At 36.1% G+C, this 17,991-nt stretch overlaps 1 protein-coding gene across 9 annotated transcripts in view; it reads left to right on the plus strand.

The window, feature by feature from the left end:
* The window catches only part of Klhl5 (kelch like family member 5), a 72,705-nt gene that overhangs the window by 19,980 nt on the left and 34,734 nt on the right, over positions 1-17,991 (plus strand). For 3 of the 9 annotated variants that reach the window (XM_021246673.2, XM_021246676.2, XM_087187469.1), the window contains 2 exons: positions 14,260-14,442; positions 17,702-17,838. In XM_021246673.2, the coding sequence (XP_021102332.1) occupies positions 14,300-14,442; positions 17,702-17,838 (280 nt within the window). In that variant the 5' untranslated portion in view covers positions 14,260-14,299. Of the gene's footprint in view, positions 1-404; positions 485-2,678; positions 3,562-4,634; positions 4,734-14,259; positions 14,443-17,701; positions 17,839-17,991 lie in introns of those variants that run through there. The other 6 variants (XM_087187471.1, XM_087187470.1, XM_087187465.1 and 3 more) reach the window with 5 other exon arrangements.

Raw genomic sequence — 17,991 nt, forward strand, 5'->3', positions numbered from 1 at the left:
AGTGTGATCTCAAAATCCTGATGGAAAAGACAACTTGGACCCTTTGAGATAGGAGCACAGTTTAACACTTTTTTGTTTCTTCTTAAGCCTTTGAATTTCTTCCTACAGAGAATTATGTTGAGAAATATTTCACATCCCAGTGGCCTTTAGTGAAGGCCACTATTGAGTTAGGCTTCAGTCGGATAACCAAACAACAAAACAACTAAAATCACTTCTAGCTATTGGAGCTAGCACTTACTGTAATTAAAATCGGGTAAGTGCTCTTATATTAATTGATTGAGTCTAATTTAAATTTTTATTTATATGAAATTATATTTACTAAAATTTATTTTATAATACTCATTTAATTGTCCTTTCCTTTGTCAAATACAAGTTTTAAACTCTTTTTCCCCCCCTATCCTAAGGATTGAACCCAGAGATTGCACAGCCAAATTCCCAGCCCTTCTTATTTTGAAAGAGTCTCACCAAGTTGCCCAGGCAACAGGTATGGACCACCATATCTGGCTAAAACTTCTTAAAAGCAAGATATGTTCACGATTCATCTATCTCTTATATCTTGTACATATAGATACTGATATTTTGCTTGAGTGAAGAGTACAGAAATGGCTAGATCATTATGAACTGTTCCACTGGCAGTCTGTCAATCTATATGATGTATTGCAAGATGTTTATCATCTGCACCCTGCCCACTCAGTGCCTACAGCATGCCAGTCATTCCAACTAAAAATCTACTCTTGCTTCAGTTTCCAAAATCCTTTGTTGGGGAGGGAGGTTGGTGCTACCATTCTTAAGAATAGAATAATGAAGTATTTATAAGGCTGACAGTGCTTGAACTATACCTTGAAGAGCAAATTTTGTTTTGTTTCTTTTGTAGTATTAGGATTTGAACCCAGGGAGCACTGAACTACATCCCCAGCCCCCTTTTTTAAAAAGAATTTTATTTTTATTTTGAGAGTCTTGCTTAGTTGCCCAGACTTGCCTCAAATTGATAGTCCTCCTAATTCAGCCTCCTGAGTAACTAAGATTACAGGCATGTGTTGCTATGCCCGGCTATGAGTAGGATTTTAAAACCAGAGAAATTGAAACTTAGTAACAGCATTATAAAAGAAGGAGCAACATAATGTAGACTGTCTTCACAGATGAAGCAGTGTGTCTGTTTTGGAAAATAGTTAGAAATAAAGTTAGGTAGAGTAGTGTTAGAGGGTATTTATTGAGAGGAGGAGTATGCCTACATAAGAGGGGGAAGACTCATTTCACTCTCTGATACCACCAAATGAATTTTCCAAAACCATTTCCCCTGTTCAACTGTCCACTTAATAACACCTTTACTTTATGCTCGAGGTATTTTATCTCATCATATTTGTCTAACTTTATCTCTTGTTCCTTATCTCTGGCTAGTCAAACAGATTTCCCCCTCTTTCCTTGTCAGTATGCTCACTTCCTGTGTTTATTAATCTTTCTTTGTATAAATCTAGCATCATTCTACCTAAACAACTTCTTACTATTCTGAAGAAATGGGCTGTAATACTACACCATCCTGATACCTTCTTTCTCTTTCTTAATTTTTATGGTTTCTCCCACAGTATTTAGCACAGAATTGTACATGGCCTTTCATGCTTCTCATTCTTGTTTTTTTATGAGTCATTTTTAATCTCCTAAACAGCTGTGTAATTAAGAAACATACCTCAACATTTTTTAAGCCTCCAAAACAGCTTTTCGTTTGTTTTGTTTTTTTCACTCAGATGGTATAGTTATTGCCTTTGTGTGAAATTATTTGACATAGGAGTAGATATTGAATGCTGTAAATAAAAAAATTCTGCCTTTGTAAGTCATGAAATGTTAATATTACAGCATTATAATGTTTCATATTTTAACTTGTCAAATATTTCTTGATTCAATAACTAGATTTAATTATGGACAGGTTAGAAACCAGCAATGCCTAAAAGAATCATTACTCATGATAACTATTTTATTTGTTTTATTAATTTGCCATCCATGTTCACACCATTGTTTTGCTGACAACAGAGTGCACCATTATGGTACTTGAACATCCAAGAAATAGTCCTATCCCAGTCCTTGGTAGCTTTCTCGAGCCACACCTTCCTTTTTCTAAGTAGTGCCGTAGGATATGGACATTATCTAAATGGAAGTGGCCCTATTATTTATAGAACAAAATTACTTTCAGGTTATTTATTTGAAAAAGAATACTGCTACATTTTGATCTTTCGTAGTTTTCAAACTTTTTAATCCTAATTCTCCCCTCTCTTTTTTTCTTGTTCCAAATGAAATCTTACCATGATCTTACTGTATTAATTAAGTACAGTCCTTTTGGTTTTGGTTTTGGTTTTGTTGGGTTTTTTGAGGGGGTTTTTTGTTTTGTTTTTTTGTTTTTGGTACCGGGGATCAAACTCGGGACTTTGTGCTTGTGAGGCAGGCGATGGCACCACTGAGCTAAATCCCCGGCCCAGCACAGTCCTTTTTGAAAGGAAAAGATAGCGGCAGAAGGTAACAGTCTGGACACCACCTTTCCATTCCTCCCTCCTCACCCCCATCCAAAGAGCACAGCTTGGAAAACATCGTAACTCATCTCACTAAAAATGCTTTTTTAAAACTTGATTTGTGATATCTCACCAAGGAACTGGGTTTAAAAATATAAATATTTTGATTGTAAAGTGATTTGTAAGTACAAAGGGAAATGTTCTGGAACATTTCTTGTTTCGGCAGTAAAACAGTTAATACAGTAGAGACGGAGATACTGCACTGGGATAGTGCTTTCTGTCTCCCTCATTTGTGGTTTAAGAAAAGGGGGTGGTGTTCTGCATTTGAAAGGACTTTAATGAATGCTGTCAGTGTTTGTGAGAGCTAATGGTCAGTATGGGAAAGGAGAGCAAGGAAAGTGGTCTAGCTGCTTCAGGATAGGTGGATGAGAGTTTGCTCTGATTGAACGGAATGTTCCACCGTGTTTCATCTTTATTCATTATCCTTTGTTCTTTAAAAATCTGATATATTGGCATAAAAGTAAATGTAGATATATATATATGAATGTCATTTATTTTCCTTTAAATCTGTTTGTTGTGTACAGCAGGGCTTATTACTTCTCTTGTCTTGGTTGGATGCACAAATCTGTGTGCAGTGCTTTTTGCCCGTTGCCTAGACGATCACATTGGTTTCTCTGAGGATGTCTGGTTCTCGTAAAGAGTTTGATGTGAAACAGATTTTGAAAATCAGATGGAGGTGGTTTGGCCATCAAGCATCATCTTCTAATTCTACAGTTGACAGCCAGCAGGGAGAATTTTGGAATCGAGGACAGACTGGAGCAAACGGTGGGAGAAAGTTTTTAGATCCGTGTAGCCTGCAATTGCCTTTGGCTTCAATTGGTTACCGAAGGTCCAGCCAACTGGATTTTCAGAATTCACCTTCTTGGCCAATGGCATCCACCTCTGAAGTCCCTGCATTTGAGTTTACAGCAGAAGATTGTGGTGGTGCACATTGGCTGGATAGACCAGAAGTGGATGATGGCACTAGTGAAGAAGAAAATGAATCAGATTCCAGTTCGTGCAGGTTGATTATTTTCTTACTGTTAGAAATGGGATGGGGGGGGGGGGTATATGCTCTGTAATGTTATTAAATAGTTTAGTATTTATTATTTAAAATCTATTATATGCACATCTGTATGCATCTGCATATATAGTATCTTGGTATGAACATGTACTTTTGCTAGGATTTTTTTAAATGTTCTAACAATTCTATAAAATTATGACAACAAATAGAATTCATTTTGAAATATCTTCTGTTCCATATATAGATCTGACTCTGCTTTGAAAATAATACAAAGCAGCAGTTTTATGCATCATTGCCTAGCAGTTTGCTTTATTCATTTACTGTCTGTATTCATAGCAAAACTATGAAAGATATTTCTATGGTATAAAATTTTGTGACATTTTAGCTTATAATAAGCTATAGAGTCAATTTTTAATTTAATGGAAATGAAAGGTTTGGCACATCATAGTTCCCTATTTTTTGACACCATTTTAGTTGTCAATAATATTTCTCTGTGGTTATTTCTCTTTGTCCTGTCTATATTGCAGCTCCCAGACTAATACAGAGGATACTAAGTAACATGTCTTTTTTTAAGATGATAGCTATTAATTCCTGTTACCTTCACTTTCACTGAAATTCATGCTATTTAGAGAAATAAAGGACATTCTTTCAGGAGAGTTTAAGGGAAGATAGAAGGGCTTGATGTAACTGGTGAAGGGGCAAAAAGGAGAATGAGTTAGAAGAAAGAAAATAAAGAAAAAATTGATAATTTTGTAATGACCTTATTCATCTGACTTTAACTTTGAAATAGATGTTATTAATCAGTTTAAACCACTAGAACATATCATGTAAGGAGTTAGAGCATGAAAGTCATCATTCAGATTCATTTTTACTCAAAAATATTTCTAAATATTTAAAAGCACAAAGCTTATCACAAAGCTAGTTTGATTACTGTCTTAAAATTTTTTTGCAGATTTTGTATACACTTAGAATTTGTAAATTGGTTATTCTTATTACAGGCATTATAAGGGGCATTGAGATAAAATTAATTCATATATTCAAGTATCTCTTACTTTTCCTCTTCTAATCTTTAGAACATGGAATTCTGAACTGTGGTGTTGGAATGATAAAAAATATAGACCAGTCCTCTGTAATCATTTGTGTAATGGAGAGAGGGGAATATCTTTACATAGGTAAATAGTATATTTTTAAAATTTTAAGTTAGTTCATGACATTGCATTATCTTAAGGGACTAGGAGCCACTAAAATTTTTAATATGGGAGATCAGTTAAGCGAATGTGATTTCCTTGATTTGTGTTTTCTTTGGAAACTTGTTGCCATTAAGAGAATAACTTATATAATAAAAGATTCATTGTTTATTATTTTTGTGGGAAACTAAACAGTAATCATCATTCCATTTGAAAATTAATATATCAAGAGTTTTATAGCAAAATTAGAAAAAATAAAACATTCCTTTACCGGCATAGGTTATAGAACTCTTAACATGCATCTACAGCCTAGAGGAATTATTACTACAAAATTTATATACATCTGTAATCTTGGGAAGATTGTACATACATTGATTACTATAATTGTTTAAAACAAAAGGTAGTTTGCATAGCAAATGATTCCTGAAGTTGAATTAATCTGTTCTCTGGTATGCATATTAAAATACTCTCCTGGTGGGGTATTCATTATGAAAGAAAAATAATTTTATTTTGACTGAAAAATTGTTATATTCATTCTTGAAGCATTTAAAATTGATGTTTTTATTTACAGGAAATGCAAAATGATAGTTTAAAAGTCTAAAATAAAGTTATTTATAAAGTACTGATTAAGAAAATTGATCAGGGGTCGGGGATTTAGCTCAGTGGTGTCCCACCTGCCTCACAAGCGCAAGGTCTTGAGTTCAATCCCCAGTACCAAAAAAAAAGAAAATTGATCAGACATGGGAGTAAATAGTTCACATATTCAGGGACCAAACTTTTCCTGAAATATTATTTCAAAAATAAAATGTACTGAAAGAAAATGTCTCTGACTTAGCTATGAAGTGAAGATGTCAAAGCAATTTTGTATTCCAGATGTTTTGAGATTTCAGTCTTAAAACACTGTACTAATTAAAGGAAACATTCTAGATTTTAGAGTGTCCTTTGTATGTATTCACTTCTCCATTTTTTTACTAGATTAAATATATCTAATTCTTTTTTTAAAAATATATCTAATTCTTAATCTTCCTTCACACCTCTCACTCTGAGTCTTTGACCTTTGTCATGAGAGTACATTTTTTGCCCTCAGTTTTTTGATTAAGTGAGCAGTCAGACTTCCCTAAGTGATTGCCCTTCTTATTATACACAAATCAAAACCCATCACAGTTAATGTCAAAAGAAAATACAATGACATTCATCAAATTTTTGTATATAACTTGGGAACAGTTCTTTTTCTTATATAGTATTTGCAAATAATGAAATATATAAGACACATTTTGGACCTGCTATATAGATTGATATCTTAAAATACTGAAGACATAATGAGAAATATATATATGATATACTAGTTTCTTCTTTAAGCAGTCATAATATTTACATGGATGTCAGAACTTAAACTAAAATTTTGAGTTGTTAGAAAAGAGAAGATAGCAGAGTGGTTTTGCATACTCAGAATCACAACACCCACCATGGATCTGGATAGTTTAAGGCCATTAAGAGGCATCATTTGAAGATAATATGTTTTATCAGGTATATTCTAGCTAAGAGATATGTCTTTTTGAGCATTAGATTTCTGATAATTTCTGCTTCCATGCATCTAAGTGATTTAAAAGTTTCTCACCTCTCAGTTTTGATCTTGGTTCTGTAGCCTTGGTTCATTTCTCCTGTGGGTGATCTGAGTCATTGCTTTGATACACCAATATAAACTTTGGTTTTTATGCCCTGAGGAATTTTGGACTATATAACAGAGTTGTCACCTTTTATGTAATAGGTTCCCAAGACCATAATTCTAGACAAATTCCTACCAGGCTAGCAACGTTTATATGATGATCCATCATGTAACTATAAACAGTTTACACTCCACTTGATTTAGTCACTTTGAAATTAAGTAATTTTTTACATCTTTTAAATTGGTGGGATTTCGTTATTTCAAATTTGTTTGTAAAGTATTGTAGATGCTAAACTATATTTTAATCAATTAGAATAAAATATTGCACTTTAAAAATATTTAAAAATAATCATAGCTGTTACTCACTGGGTACTTCTATGAGCCACACAAGAAGTTTTAAGCACTTTAATATACTAACTCATTTATTTTTTTAACTCAGTCTTTACAACATTTTTTTTAGTTAAGCTGCTGTAATTATCAGATTAACCTAATTCTTATTTTACAAACGAGGCACAGAAAGACTAACTTGCTCACAGTTAATAAAGTAGCTACATTTAAAAAAAAATTTTATTTTTAGGACAGTGTAAGATTTTTTGAAAAATTGCAAAGATAGTACATTGAGTTGGTATATACCCCATACCCAGTTTTTTAAAATATCTTACAATTAATATGGAGCATCAGTTACTATTCTGGAACCAAATTGATACACTGTTGTTTATTACTGTTAATTAGCTAAGGTCTATACTTTATTTGGATTTTCTTAGCTTCTTACCTAACGCTCCTTTTCTGTTCCAGGATATTGTTCAAGGGGCCATATTACATTAATTGATAATGTCTCCTTAGGTACCTCTCAGTTATGACGTGTTCTCAGATTTTCCTTGTTTTTGACGACGTTGGCAATTTTGAGGATATTGGTCAGTTGTTTTGTAGAATGGCCTAGTCACTTGTGATTTGTCTGTTTTTTTTTATGATTAGACTGAGATTATGGGTTTGGAGGGGGAATACCATAGAGGTACAGTATCATTTTCCTCACATTATACCAAGAGGACATACTATTAACCTGCTTTATCACTGTAGATATTGACCTTGATCACTTCAAAATAACTTGACTTTTGAACCAATTAAGTGGTAGAGAGTTCATGGTCTTAAATAAAACATTATTGCCTGTATACAGATTGCTGCTCATTTAACCATAGAGTTCACTTTGGATTAACAACTAGCTAATTATTGAATGTAACCAGTTTTACCTTCTTTCTCCAGTTAATTCTCTTTCAGCTGGCTTTTGAGAATGCCAAGCCTGGCTGATTACAGGCACAATCTCTCGACCCAGTCACAACTCTATCCCCAAACTTCTGCCTTACTGGTTGCTGTGTACTCTGTGTTTCAGTGCTAGATAGCCTGAATGCTGTATTTTTTGGTCAGTTGATTTACTACTGTTTGCCTCATCTTGAAGTCATTTGCATCCTCCTCTCCCCAAAAGAGCTATCTCTCTTTTTCTTTTTTTTTTTTTTTTTTTTTTTGTACCGGGGATTGAACTCAGGACTTTGGGCTTGCCAGGCAGGCATGGCACCACTGAGCTAAATCCCCAGCCCAGCTGTCTCTTTTTAGCTTGGCCTCCTTTTTGTTGTCTCTAGATCTCATTGTTTGATCCAGTCTAATTCTGGTTCCGTTTTAAATTTAAATCTTTCACATTTACACGTGAAAATAAAATTTGTTTCTAGCAGTGTCAAAGAAGTGCATCTATATTCTCGTACCTGGGAAAGATATACAGTATTACATTGTCCTCCCTCACACACATATATACACATAACATCATGAGCTTCCTTCAGAATCTGACATAAGTTATCTAAGCTCTCCCCAGAAAATACTGTGTATATTAATTACTTAGTACCTAGTTCAAGGAGTTTGTAAACCCTCTGAAGCCTGTGTGCTGTGTCAGTCAGGGTTCTTAGTTTTAAGGAACTGAAACTGACTGGATGATTTAAACATAGTAGAACTTACTGAAATCATACAAATTTTCAGAATTCCAAGGAAAAGCTGACAAATCACCTTAGGAAAAGGCTGTAAGTGTTGTAATTCCACAGTGGGCCCTTTTAACTCCAAAATTTTAAAGCAGAAGAACCTGTCTGTTCTACATGTTGCTCACATGTTATTTTATTTGTATTCCATTTGGAACTGGATAGTGAGGTTTTAAGTTTCAGAATCAGATATATTAGACGTGAAAACAGTGGCACATGTGTGGACACACACACAAACACATCAGTCACTTCAGGAAGTACATTAGTAGAGCATAGACTAAGATCATGTAACAGACATTCAAACACACAGTGGCTTAAGTAGATGGAAGTTCATTTCTCTGTCTCCTGACAGCTGGGCAAGTGGCCCAGGGCAGATAGGTAGTTCTGTCTCACAAGTTCATTCAGAGACCCATATTCCTTCTGTACTATTTTCTCCATCCTGTAGGGTGTTATCCTTTCTGCCTGGTCAAACCTTCCTCCTCTCCCCTCCACATTCCAGCTTGTGGGAAGGACCAACAAAAGAAAAGGGAGAATATTAATCCAGTGACACAGGTTGAATGTATCAGTGCTATTTGCATTTCATTGATGAAAACAGTCACATGGCCACAACTGGTTACATGGGAGGTTCTGAAACATGATCTCTACCTGGGAAGCCATGTGTCCAGCTAAAACTCATTATTGTAGGAGAAATAAAGATTGGATTCAAAGTTACAGTCAGCAAAGTACAAGATGTGAAGACAAATAAATAGAATTCCTATGTTCTCATTTGCAAAACAATACAGTTGGATAGAATGACCGAATAGGTTTCTTCTAATTATAAAAATTCTCTGTATAATTGTTTAATGCCTATAGTTTAGTGTCCATGAGTTGTATGGGTATACAGTAATTTTTTGAAGTAAATTCTTCTGTTAAAATTGTATGTGCAGGGCCAGGAATTTAGCTCAGTGGTTGCGCCGCTTGCCTTGCAAGCACAAGGACTCGAATTTGATCCCCAGTACCAAAAAAAAAAAAATTGTATGTGCAAAGTCAAAATATCTTTAAAAAGGCTGGGGATTTAGCTCAGTGGTTTCGCCGCCTGCTGCACAAGCGCAAGGACCTGAGTTCAGTCCCCGGTACTGAAAAAAAAAAGTAAATACATGAATTGCCAGAAAGCTGTGCAACTCTTCAATTTTATTGAATATCTCTGTTCCTTACTCCTTGTGCTCATTTTGTGAGCAACAGCTTTACTTTTCAATAGGATACAAATCCGAAGTCTACACTTCTTTTGATCCTTTGTTTAGAACAGTGGACGCAATTTCTATATTTAAAAATGTCAATGAATTACTACATTGAACTAATATGTTCATTTAACATGTGGTGGCAGTTGGAAGACTTGATAACCCTGTTGGGCTTTTTTTCACCTCTGCTCATACTCCAGGAACCCCAGAGGGGCCCTACTTTGAGAACTTTTTAAGAACCACACTAAACCCATGTAGAGGCAGTGCGTAAAAATATCCATTTCTTTTTCTGCCATACAGAAAGCAAGGCACAAGACAGCCACCTGTAGTCCCAGCTAGTTGGGAGGCCAAGGCAGGAGAATCACTTGAGCTCAAGACCAACGTGGGCATAAACAGCAAGATCCTGAAACCCTGTCTGGAGGGAGGGGGAGACTGGAGAAATGGGAAAATGATGCCGGTCATATAGTTACAAAAAATGGTTCTGTAAATCCCTCCTTTCAAAATTGGGTTTAAAGGGCCGAGGATTTAGCTCAGTGGTTCCATCGCCTGACTCACAAGCTCAAGGTCCCAAGTTAGATCCCTGGTACTAAAAAAAATGGGTTTAAAGATGTTTAAGATCAAAAGCAGGTCATGAAAACTGTTAATAGTTGCTCCACGCGGAAAAAAAAAAAAGTCCCTTTATATAAAGTGGTGCCAAGGATCTGACACAAAGAAACAAAGGCAGATGGATGATAAAATTTAGCCCTGTTTTATTTTACATTTCTGACCTCATAGATCTGTGCCTGTGGGTGTTAATAGCCCTTTCCTTAAACTTAAAAGAATCTTAAGAAATTAAGCAAGTTTGAGTGCTAACAAAGTCTGTGACTGCAGAATCTAAGAGCCAAGCCAGAAAGTCTCAAAGGCAAGATTTTTGTCACTGGAATGGGAAGAGGTGGATAAAGATTGATAGTTGCTAAAGGCCAGTGCAGCCAAGGTCTTGGCAGAACAGTCTCAAAAATAAGGCAAATCGAAGTTTCTCAGTTTGAGACCAGTACCAGAAAGGCCCACCAAGGCAGCCAACGGCAAATATTGAGATAGGGTAACAATCTCAGTTAGTTGGGGTGAAAAGTAAGTGAAAACCCCTGAACCAACACCCAAGGTCAGTGTCTTTGCCATCCCATGTCCCAGGCATAACTCCATGCAGCAATTTCCAGGGTTTGGAGATTTGTTATTTTTGTGATATCTTCTCCTCAAAAGAAGATAGGATGGAAAGATGTGACCACTGGAGGGAAACCTCTTTCAGGGAGTGGGCTGGGTGAGAGTAAGGGACTTCCTGCAGCAACATATCTGCAATACTCTGCAAGATCTTGGAAGTGCTGAAGAGGGTTTTGCCTTTGGGACAGTAGTGGTCCATGTCCTGCAGGGCATCCACACAGAAGGGGATGAAGCCACAGCCCACTGTGTACCCCAGCAGGCACAGGCTTCCGCAGAAGAGCCAGGCGAGGGCACCAGCATCATAGGACAGCTGAGTCATGATCATCTTTTTGCAAGAAGGACAGAACATCTGGCCTTGGTGGTCAAAAAGGGAGATGAGCTGCTGTATAGAGATGGTCTACACAGCAGCTGCATTGGCACTGGGGCTGGGCACCGGCAGCGGGTCCAATGATGGAGGATGTATGCTCTTCCAAACCTGGCCTGTCATGAGCCCCGGGGCTGGCCAGGCACAGGGGTAAAGGCATCAGTAGTAACTCATAACAGCTGCTGTCCCTTTCTGGGAATGGGGTACACCTGGCATTGAGGAAGCCCCCCCGCCCCCGCCCCCAGTGCCTGGTCAGGTCCTGAAACTGCGTCATCTGTGGAGCTGGAAGTTATGCAGGCAGGCAAGGAAGGTGCTTATTTAGATGGTCATTTTGAAAAGAAAATATTTCTTAAATTCTGCTAGCTCATTTAAATATTTTATTCAAGCAAATCCTGTTAACATGCTTTGAAGTAAAGTATCCATTGTATAAATCGGTGTTTTGAACTATAGGTTCATCATACACTGATTTTTGTAACATATCCATGTTTTGACTGAAGTGTACACCAGTGGTCTTCAGCCTGCAGGACTTCTGGAAAATACAGTGAGACCTGGTCAATGAGTCGTAGGGAGTGAGGCCCTGAATGCAATGCTCCCAGATTATCCTGCTTAGCTTCAGGATCTGAACCAAAATCTGTGGAAATTCTTAACAAGAAAAGAAATGGTCTATTAATTGGGTGTGTACCAACATCACAAAAATAGCCTGTAGTAACTTAGTGATAGAATTATAAAGTTTTGTTCTTTCAAAATTTAACATTATTATTGTTTGGATGATGGCATTTGACTCAGAAACATTCAACTAACACATTTAGTCATTAATGACAATGTAACATGAAGTATAAGAGGTATGATACAAAATATAGAAACCTTAAGAAAAAAATACTTGGCCAGGTGTGGTGGTGCACACCTGTAATAGAACTCAGGAGGCTGAGGCAAGAGGATCGTTGCAAATTTGAGACCAACTTGGGCTACATAGCGAGACCCTGTCTCAAAACCGATAAAATTACTTGATTTATTTGCTTTGTTCTTGAAATAATTTATTTCTTAAGAAAATTAGATATTGTCATTTTATCTCAGATCATGAATGATTTTATAGTTTGTCAGTATCTTGACAGTATAAAGCTTAATTTTATTAGTGTTTTTAAATCTTCAAATTATTATTATCAAACCACCCTTGTTTTTCTCCCTAGATTTTAAAGTAGTTTTCAGTTCTTTTATATAAACAGCATATAATTCCATATTGCTTAATATAGTTTTATAGTAATGATCTTAAATGTGAAGTTGAGTATGTATTTTACTGGATTATGATGGTAATGTTCATAGTGTGCAACACATGTATTATCCTCCAAAAGCTTTGCTGGTTGATTGGTTGGTAGGTAGGTACTGTTGATCAAATGCAGGGCCTCACATGTGCTAAGCACTTGCTCAACTACTGAACTTCACCCTCGGCCACCCAAGAGCATTTCCTAATGCCCATATTTGTGTGGGACTGAAAATGCATTGGACTGGGAGAATTTAGAAAGGAATGTTAGTCAAGGTGCTGCTAACTTTAGAAACAAATGTCAGTCCAAGACAAGTGTTCTTGTGAGCATCATCTGTGAATCTTCTTGCTTGAATGCCCTAACCTTTATTTGACCTCAAGTCCTCAGGCTTCTCTATTCAACCCATGGATACATGAAGTGTGGGAAAGCTAAACCTGAGGTCATCTGCTTTAGCTAAGGTGAACTATGTAAAGCAAGGATTCATTTTCATCATATGACCACACCTGTAACCCGAGCACTCTGGGAGGCTGAAGCAGGAGGATCAACAGTTCAAGCATAGCTTAGAGACTTAGCAAGACCCTGGCTCAACTTATATTTTTAGTATATGTGCTGCCAAAGCAAGCACAACTTATATTTTTAAAAGGTGATGGGGACTCTGGAGATGTAGCCCAGTGCAGGGGCCCTGAGTTCAATTCCCAGTAACACACACACACCTATTTGCTGGAAAGTCTGGGAAATGTAATCTAGCTATATTCCCAGGAGAAAAAGGGAAGAGGGTTTCTTTCGGTACACACACAGCAGTCTCTACTGCAGCCTTGTCTCTGCCATGAACAAACACCATAATGCTTGGGAAGACAATTTCCTTGGCTTCAGTTCTCTTTTATTTTAAAAAGTTAGAGCTCTAGTGACTATTTTTCTTTTTATGATAAGGTTGTTTTATTTTTAAAATTCTCAAGATACAGTGAAGCCACATTTAACAGTATTCATTAGAATCATAATATCCTTAACATCTGATGAGAAATGAGAACTAAGTTACAGCAGTTGGTGGCTTTTAGTTAATTGCATAACCAATAGATGCAGATTACTTGATTTAAATGATCCCGGAGAGGAGATGATGACGAACATGGACTCAGAACTTCATTTAAATCCTATTTCATCAGTAAATCAGATAAAAATATGGACTTTTCATATACCTCATTTTGTAATTGGAAATTTCAGATCATTTCTATTCCTTTAATATAACATACACATGGTACCTGGGCTTTTGAGGACTGGCCAGAGAATAAAAAGGATTATTTTTACAATGCTTTTATGACCATGTAATTTATAAATGAACTGTGGAACATAACCAGTTTTTTTTTAGTAAAAGATGAGTTGGTTTTATACCTCCAAAACACTTTGATTGCTTTTTTGCCTTCAAAGACAAGGATAATCACTTAAACCTTTTATTATAATGTTAAGAGGCACAGCTACGGGTATGAATGTAAGTTAGCTCTTTTTCAGCGCAGATGTTGGATTTACCAGGGACCTCCAAAATAGGTACATACTACAAAGAATATGTGTAGCTGTTAACTAAGCTAGGTGTCACATTCACTCACGGTGTTTGCAAGATACATTAAGACTTGGGTTATCATTGATTTTACAGAACAAAAGTACTATAATGAGGAATATACATTAATAGTGTAGGTAGTATTGATATCTTCTATCACCTTGGAAGGCTTTAAAAGAATTTAGTAAAAGGTCTTTTTAATGTAATAGTAATATTTCATAATGTGTGTTTTCTTTCATTTTAGGACATCCAATAGTAGTCAGACATTATCATCCTGTCATACTATGGAGCCATGTTCATCCGATGAATTTTTTCAAGCCCTTAATCATGCTGAACAAACATTTAAAAAAATGGAAAACTATTTGAGACACAAACAGTTATGTGATGTAATTTTAGTTGCTGGTGATCGGAGAATTCCAGCTCACAGGTAATTGTGTTCTAAATTTCTATATGTATGAAATTTTTCTGCATAATTTAATTGCTTAAGGCAATTAAAGTATTTTCATTAACTACTATGCTTTTGAGAAGGGGTATATCTGATGGGATTTCCATAAAGAAAACAGTGTATATGATGTTATTACACATTAAATGATTCTAAAAGGGCCATTTCCCCTTTTTAGAAGCACACCAAAAAAAATGATCTTTAAATAAGTAAATATTGTTTATTATAGACTTCAGTGACTATTAACAGCTTTCATGCCATAGTCTACAAATTCCTTAAATAAACTCAGTGGAAATTAGCATTTATCAGTAGTTAGAAGCAAAAAAAGGGCTGGTGGAATAGAGTTGCTGAAAGTCTTAATAATTTTTAGTTTTGTTTTTTTTTTTGGTGCTGCTGATTGAACTTGTCTCACGCATGCTAAGCCCGTGTCCCTCAACTGAGCTACATTGTTGAACCCTTAACAATTTTGTTATATTTTGCTTTGTTTTTGTGGTACTGGGGGTTGAACCCAGGGCCTTCACACTGAACTATGTCCCCAACCCATTTTTTTTTACATCTTTTATTTTGAGACGGGGTTTCACTAAGTCCCCAAATTGCCCAGTCTGGGCTCAAACTTGGAAACCTCCTGCCTCAGCTTCCCAGAGTGCTGTGATTACAGGCCTGTGCCACCACACCCATCTACTTAACAGTTTTTAAATAGTCTCATGTATCTGTTTACTGGTCTCTAAGAAGTGTAAAAAGCCTTTAAGAAAAATGATGTATTATTTGTTGAAGTAAGAAAAAGGAAAGAACTGTCTAGCGAGGAATAATACATTTTCTTCTGATGATTCTGTACTCATTCATTTATTCATTGTTAATCACCACTGTGATCCCAAAGGGTTTTTTATTCCCTTCAAAGCTAATTAATATTTTGTCCCAAAGGTTTTGTTAACACCCCTCCAGAGGGGAAAGAAATCATTGGAAAGACTGAGCTTGGTCTTAGAGTTGTCAATTAGCGTACATTTATTGAGATGCTACTATATACTTGTGACAGAATAGTCATATTATGTACATGAGTTTAATAGAAAAAATATTTAACCTGAATTTCACAGAGGCACTCGAAGTCTGTGGTTCAGTGGCGCCTTGGTTTACGAAATTAATTTATTTTACAATTTTGGGGAAGATGGCTGAGTTTGTGTTTGTGTGGGAAAGATGGCCTTGGTCATGTGGTCATGTGGAGTTTGCAAACAAAAGCAAAATTTTGCCAGATCCTTTTGTTTGCAAACCGAATTGTTTGGAAACAGAAGTGTTCATGAACTGAGGTATTGCTATATTTCCAAAACCGAGTGTAGTACTGTACCTTACCTGCCATGCTTGTGTGAGCCATTACTACCTTTCTTAGATCACACATTAAAGGAACCTCCTAACTGGTCTTCCTACTTCCACCCTTTCCCCTGCATTCTACTTTCAACACAACTACCTGAATGACCCTTTAAAATGAAACTTAGATCCAGCCACTCCTCTTATCAAACTTCTCAGTGACTGCTCACATGAAAGCCAGAGTAAGCTCAGTGATCTTCGTGACCAGCCTGCCATTACACCTTGAATGTTCTGTCCCACTGCTCTCCTTGCTCCCTGTGCATGAACGACACAGACCATAATAGCTCTTTACCTGCCAGGCTTGCTGCTTCTGCCTCTGGACTTGTGTGCTGGCTACTTCTGCCCAGATGCTGCGCCCAGATTCCTGTGTGATTAAACTCTTCACCTCCTTCAAGTTCAGCTCACATCACCGTCCAGTGACTCCACCTGTTATACTCACCATCCATTCCCATTTGTCTTTACCCAACCTTTTTTCCTTATTCCACTTACTTTTTTTTTTTTGTACTGGGGATTGAACTCAAATCCTTGCACCTGGACAGCAGATGGTGAAACCACTAAGCTAAATCCCCTGCCCCCCATTTACTATTTTTTGTGGGTTTTGGTTTTTTGTGGGTTTTTTTGGTACCGGGGATTGAACTCGGGACCTTGCGCTTGCGAGGCAGGTGCTGGAACCACGGAGCTAAATCCCCAGCCCCACTTACTATTTTTTTAATACACTATACCATTACTTTTTTTGGTTGTTTCTCTACCTTTCTTTTAAAATGTAAGACTCCATGGGGAAGGGTTTTCGTGTCTTGTGCACTGAGCTATCTTGAGCAATGCTCAGTACTTTTTAGGCACACATCTGTATTTGTTCATTGAATAAATTAATGGATAAGAAGTTCTCTGAAGAAGGAACCTGAGTGACCAATAAATATTTGAAAAAATCTTCAACAACACTAGCAGTCAGCTGAATGAAAACATTAATGGCATGTCATGGAACATTTTGCAGATGGCCCAAAATTTTAATATCTAACAGTATTATGGAGAAATGTTAGCTCTTATACAATGCTGGTGGGGGTCTAAAGTGGTACAGTGCTTTGGAAAACAATTTGGCAAACCTTATGACTCAGCAATGCTGCTTCTGAGGAGGTAGCAGAATGGAGTTAGAAAGGGACACAAAAGGAGCTTCATCGCTATTTGTATCAAAATTTTTACTTCTCTAAAAAATGAATACAGTAAATCTGTGTAAGTGTGCTGACATAGAAATATCTTCAAGACTATGATTAAGTGAAAAAAATGCATGCTTCAGAAACTATATATTTATAACTTTTTATTTATACACAATTGTCAGAAATCCTGCAGACAGCCAGTACATATAATGTATTGTGAAAAAATATTACAGCTGTGTAGCATTATAACATAAATATTATTTTACAATAAAATACATAATATATTGTGATAAAATATCAAAAATTTAAAATAACTTGATAAACCTTTTGCAAATATATCTCCTATATTTGTTACTTCTACAATTAAAATTTTAAAATAGCTTAGGTTATTTTCAAAAATGAAAAACAGAAAATGACCTTTACATTTTTCCTTTTATTAATGTGATCAATTTAATGCTGTGGGCTTGTACCTTGTTTTCTGAATGTTATAAACAGTATTTTGAGTACTGAACAGGTAAATCATTTACCTCAGCAGAAAATTTTCAGTAATGGTGATTTATTATTCAAAGGAAGGAAGTAGAGCATAAAGCAATTTGTCAAACTTAAACTGCATTTCCCAGTACCATGTACTTTCTATGGGTAATGAATTTTTAAAAAGAAGATGATAAAGCATTTATTAATGAACATCAACTTGAATGTAGTCATTGATTTTTTTCCCCCTCTTGTATTCTCAGATTGGTGCTCTCCTCTGTCTCAGATTATTTTGCTGCCATGTTTACTAATGATGTCAGAGAGGCAAGACAGGAAGAAATAAAAATGGAAGGTGTAGAGCCAAACTCGTTATGGTCCTTGATTCAGTATGCATATACAGGTAATGTAAGTCTGAACATTAAATTAAAACCTCTTAGATTTATGTTACATTATTAGATTTCAGATTTCTGCTTTTAATAAAGCATGCCATGGCTAACAATTAATCTGCTATTTTTATCACAACCCCTGGTGGTACCTTAAATAGGTTAAAAAT

The sequence above is a fragment of the Heterocephalus glaber genome, unplaced genomic scaffold (assembly GCF_053883595.1).
Source record: "Heterocephalus glaber isolate CG9 unplaced genomic scaffold, H.glaber_assembly_v1.0 deba00001509, whole genome shotgun sequence".
Classification (NCBI taxonomy): domain Eukaryota; kingdom Metazoa; phylum Chordata; class Mammalia; order Rodentia; family Bathyergidae; genus Heterocephalus; species Heterocephalus glaber.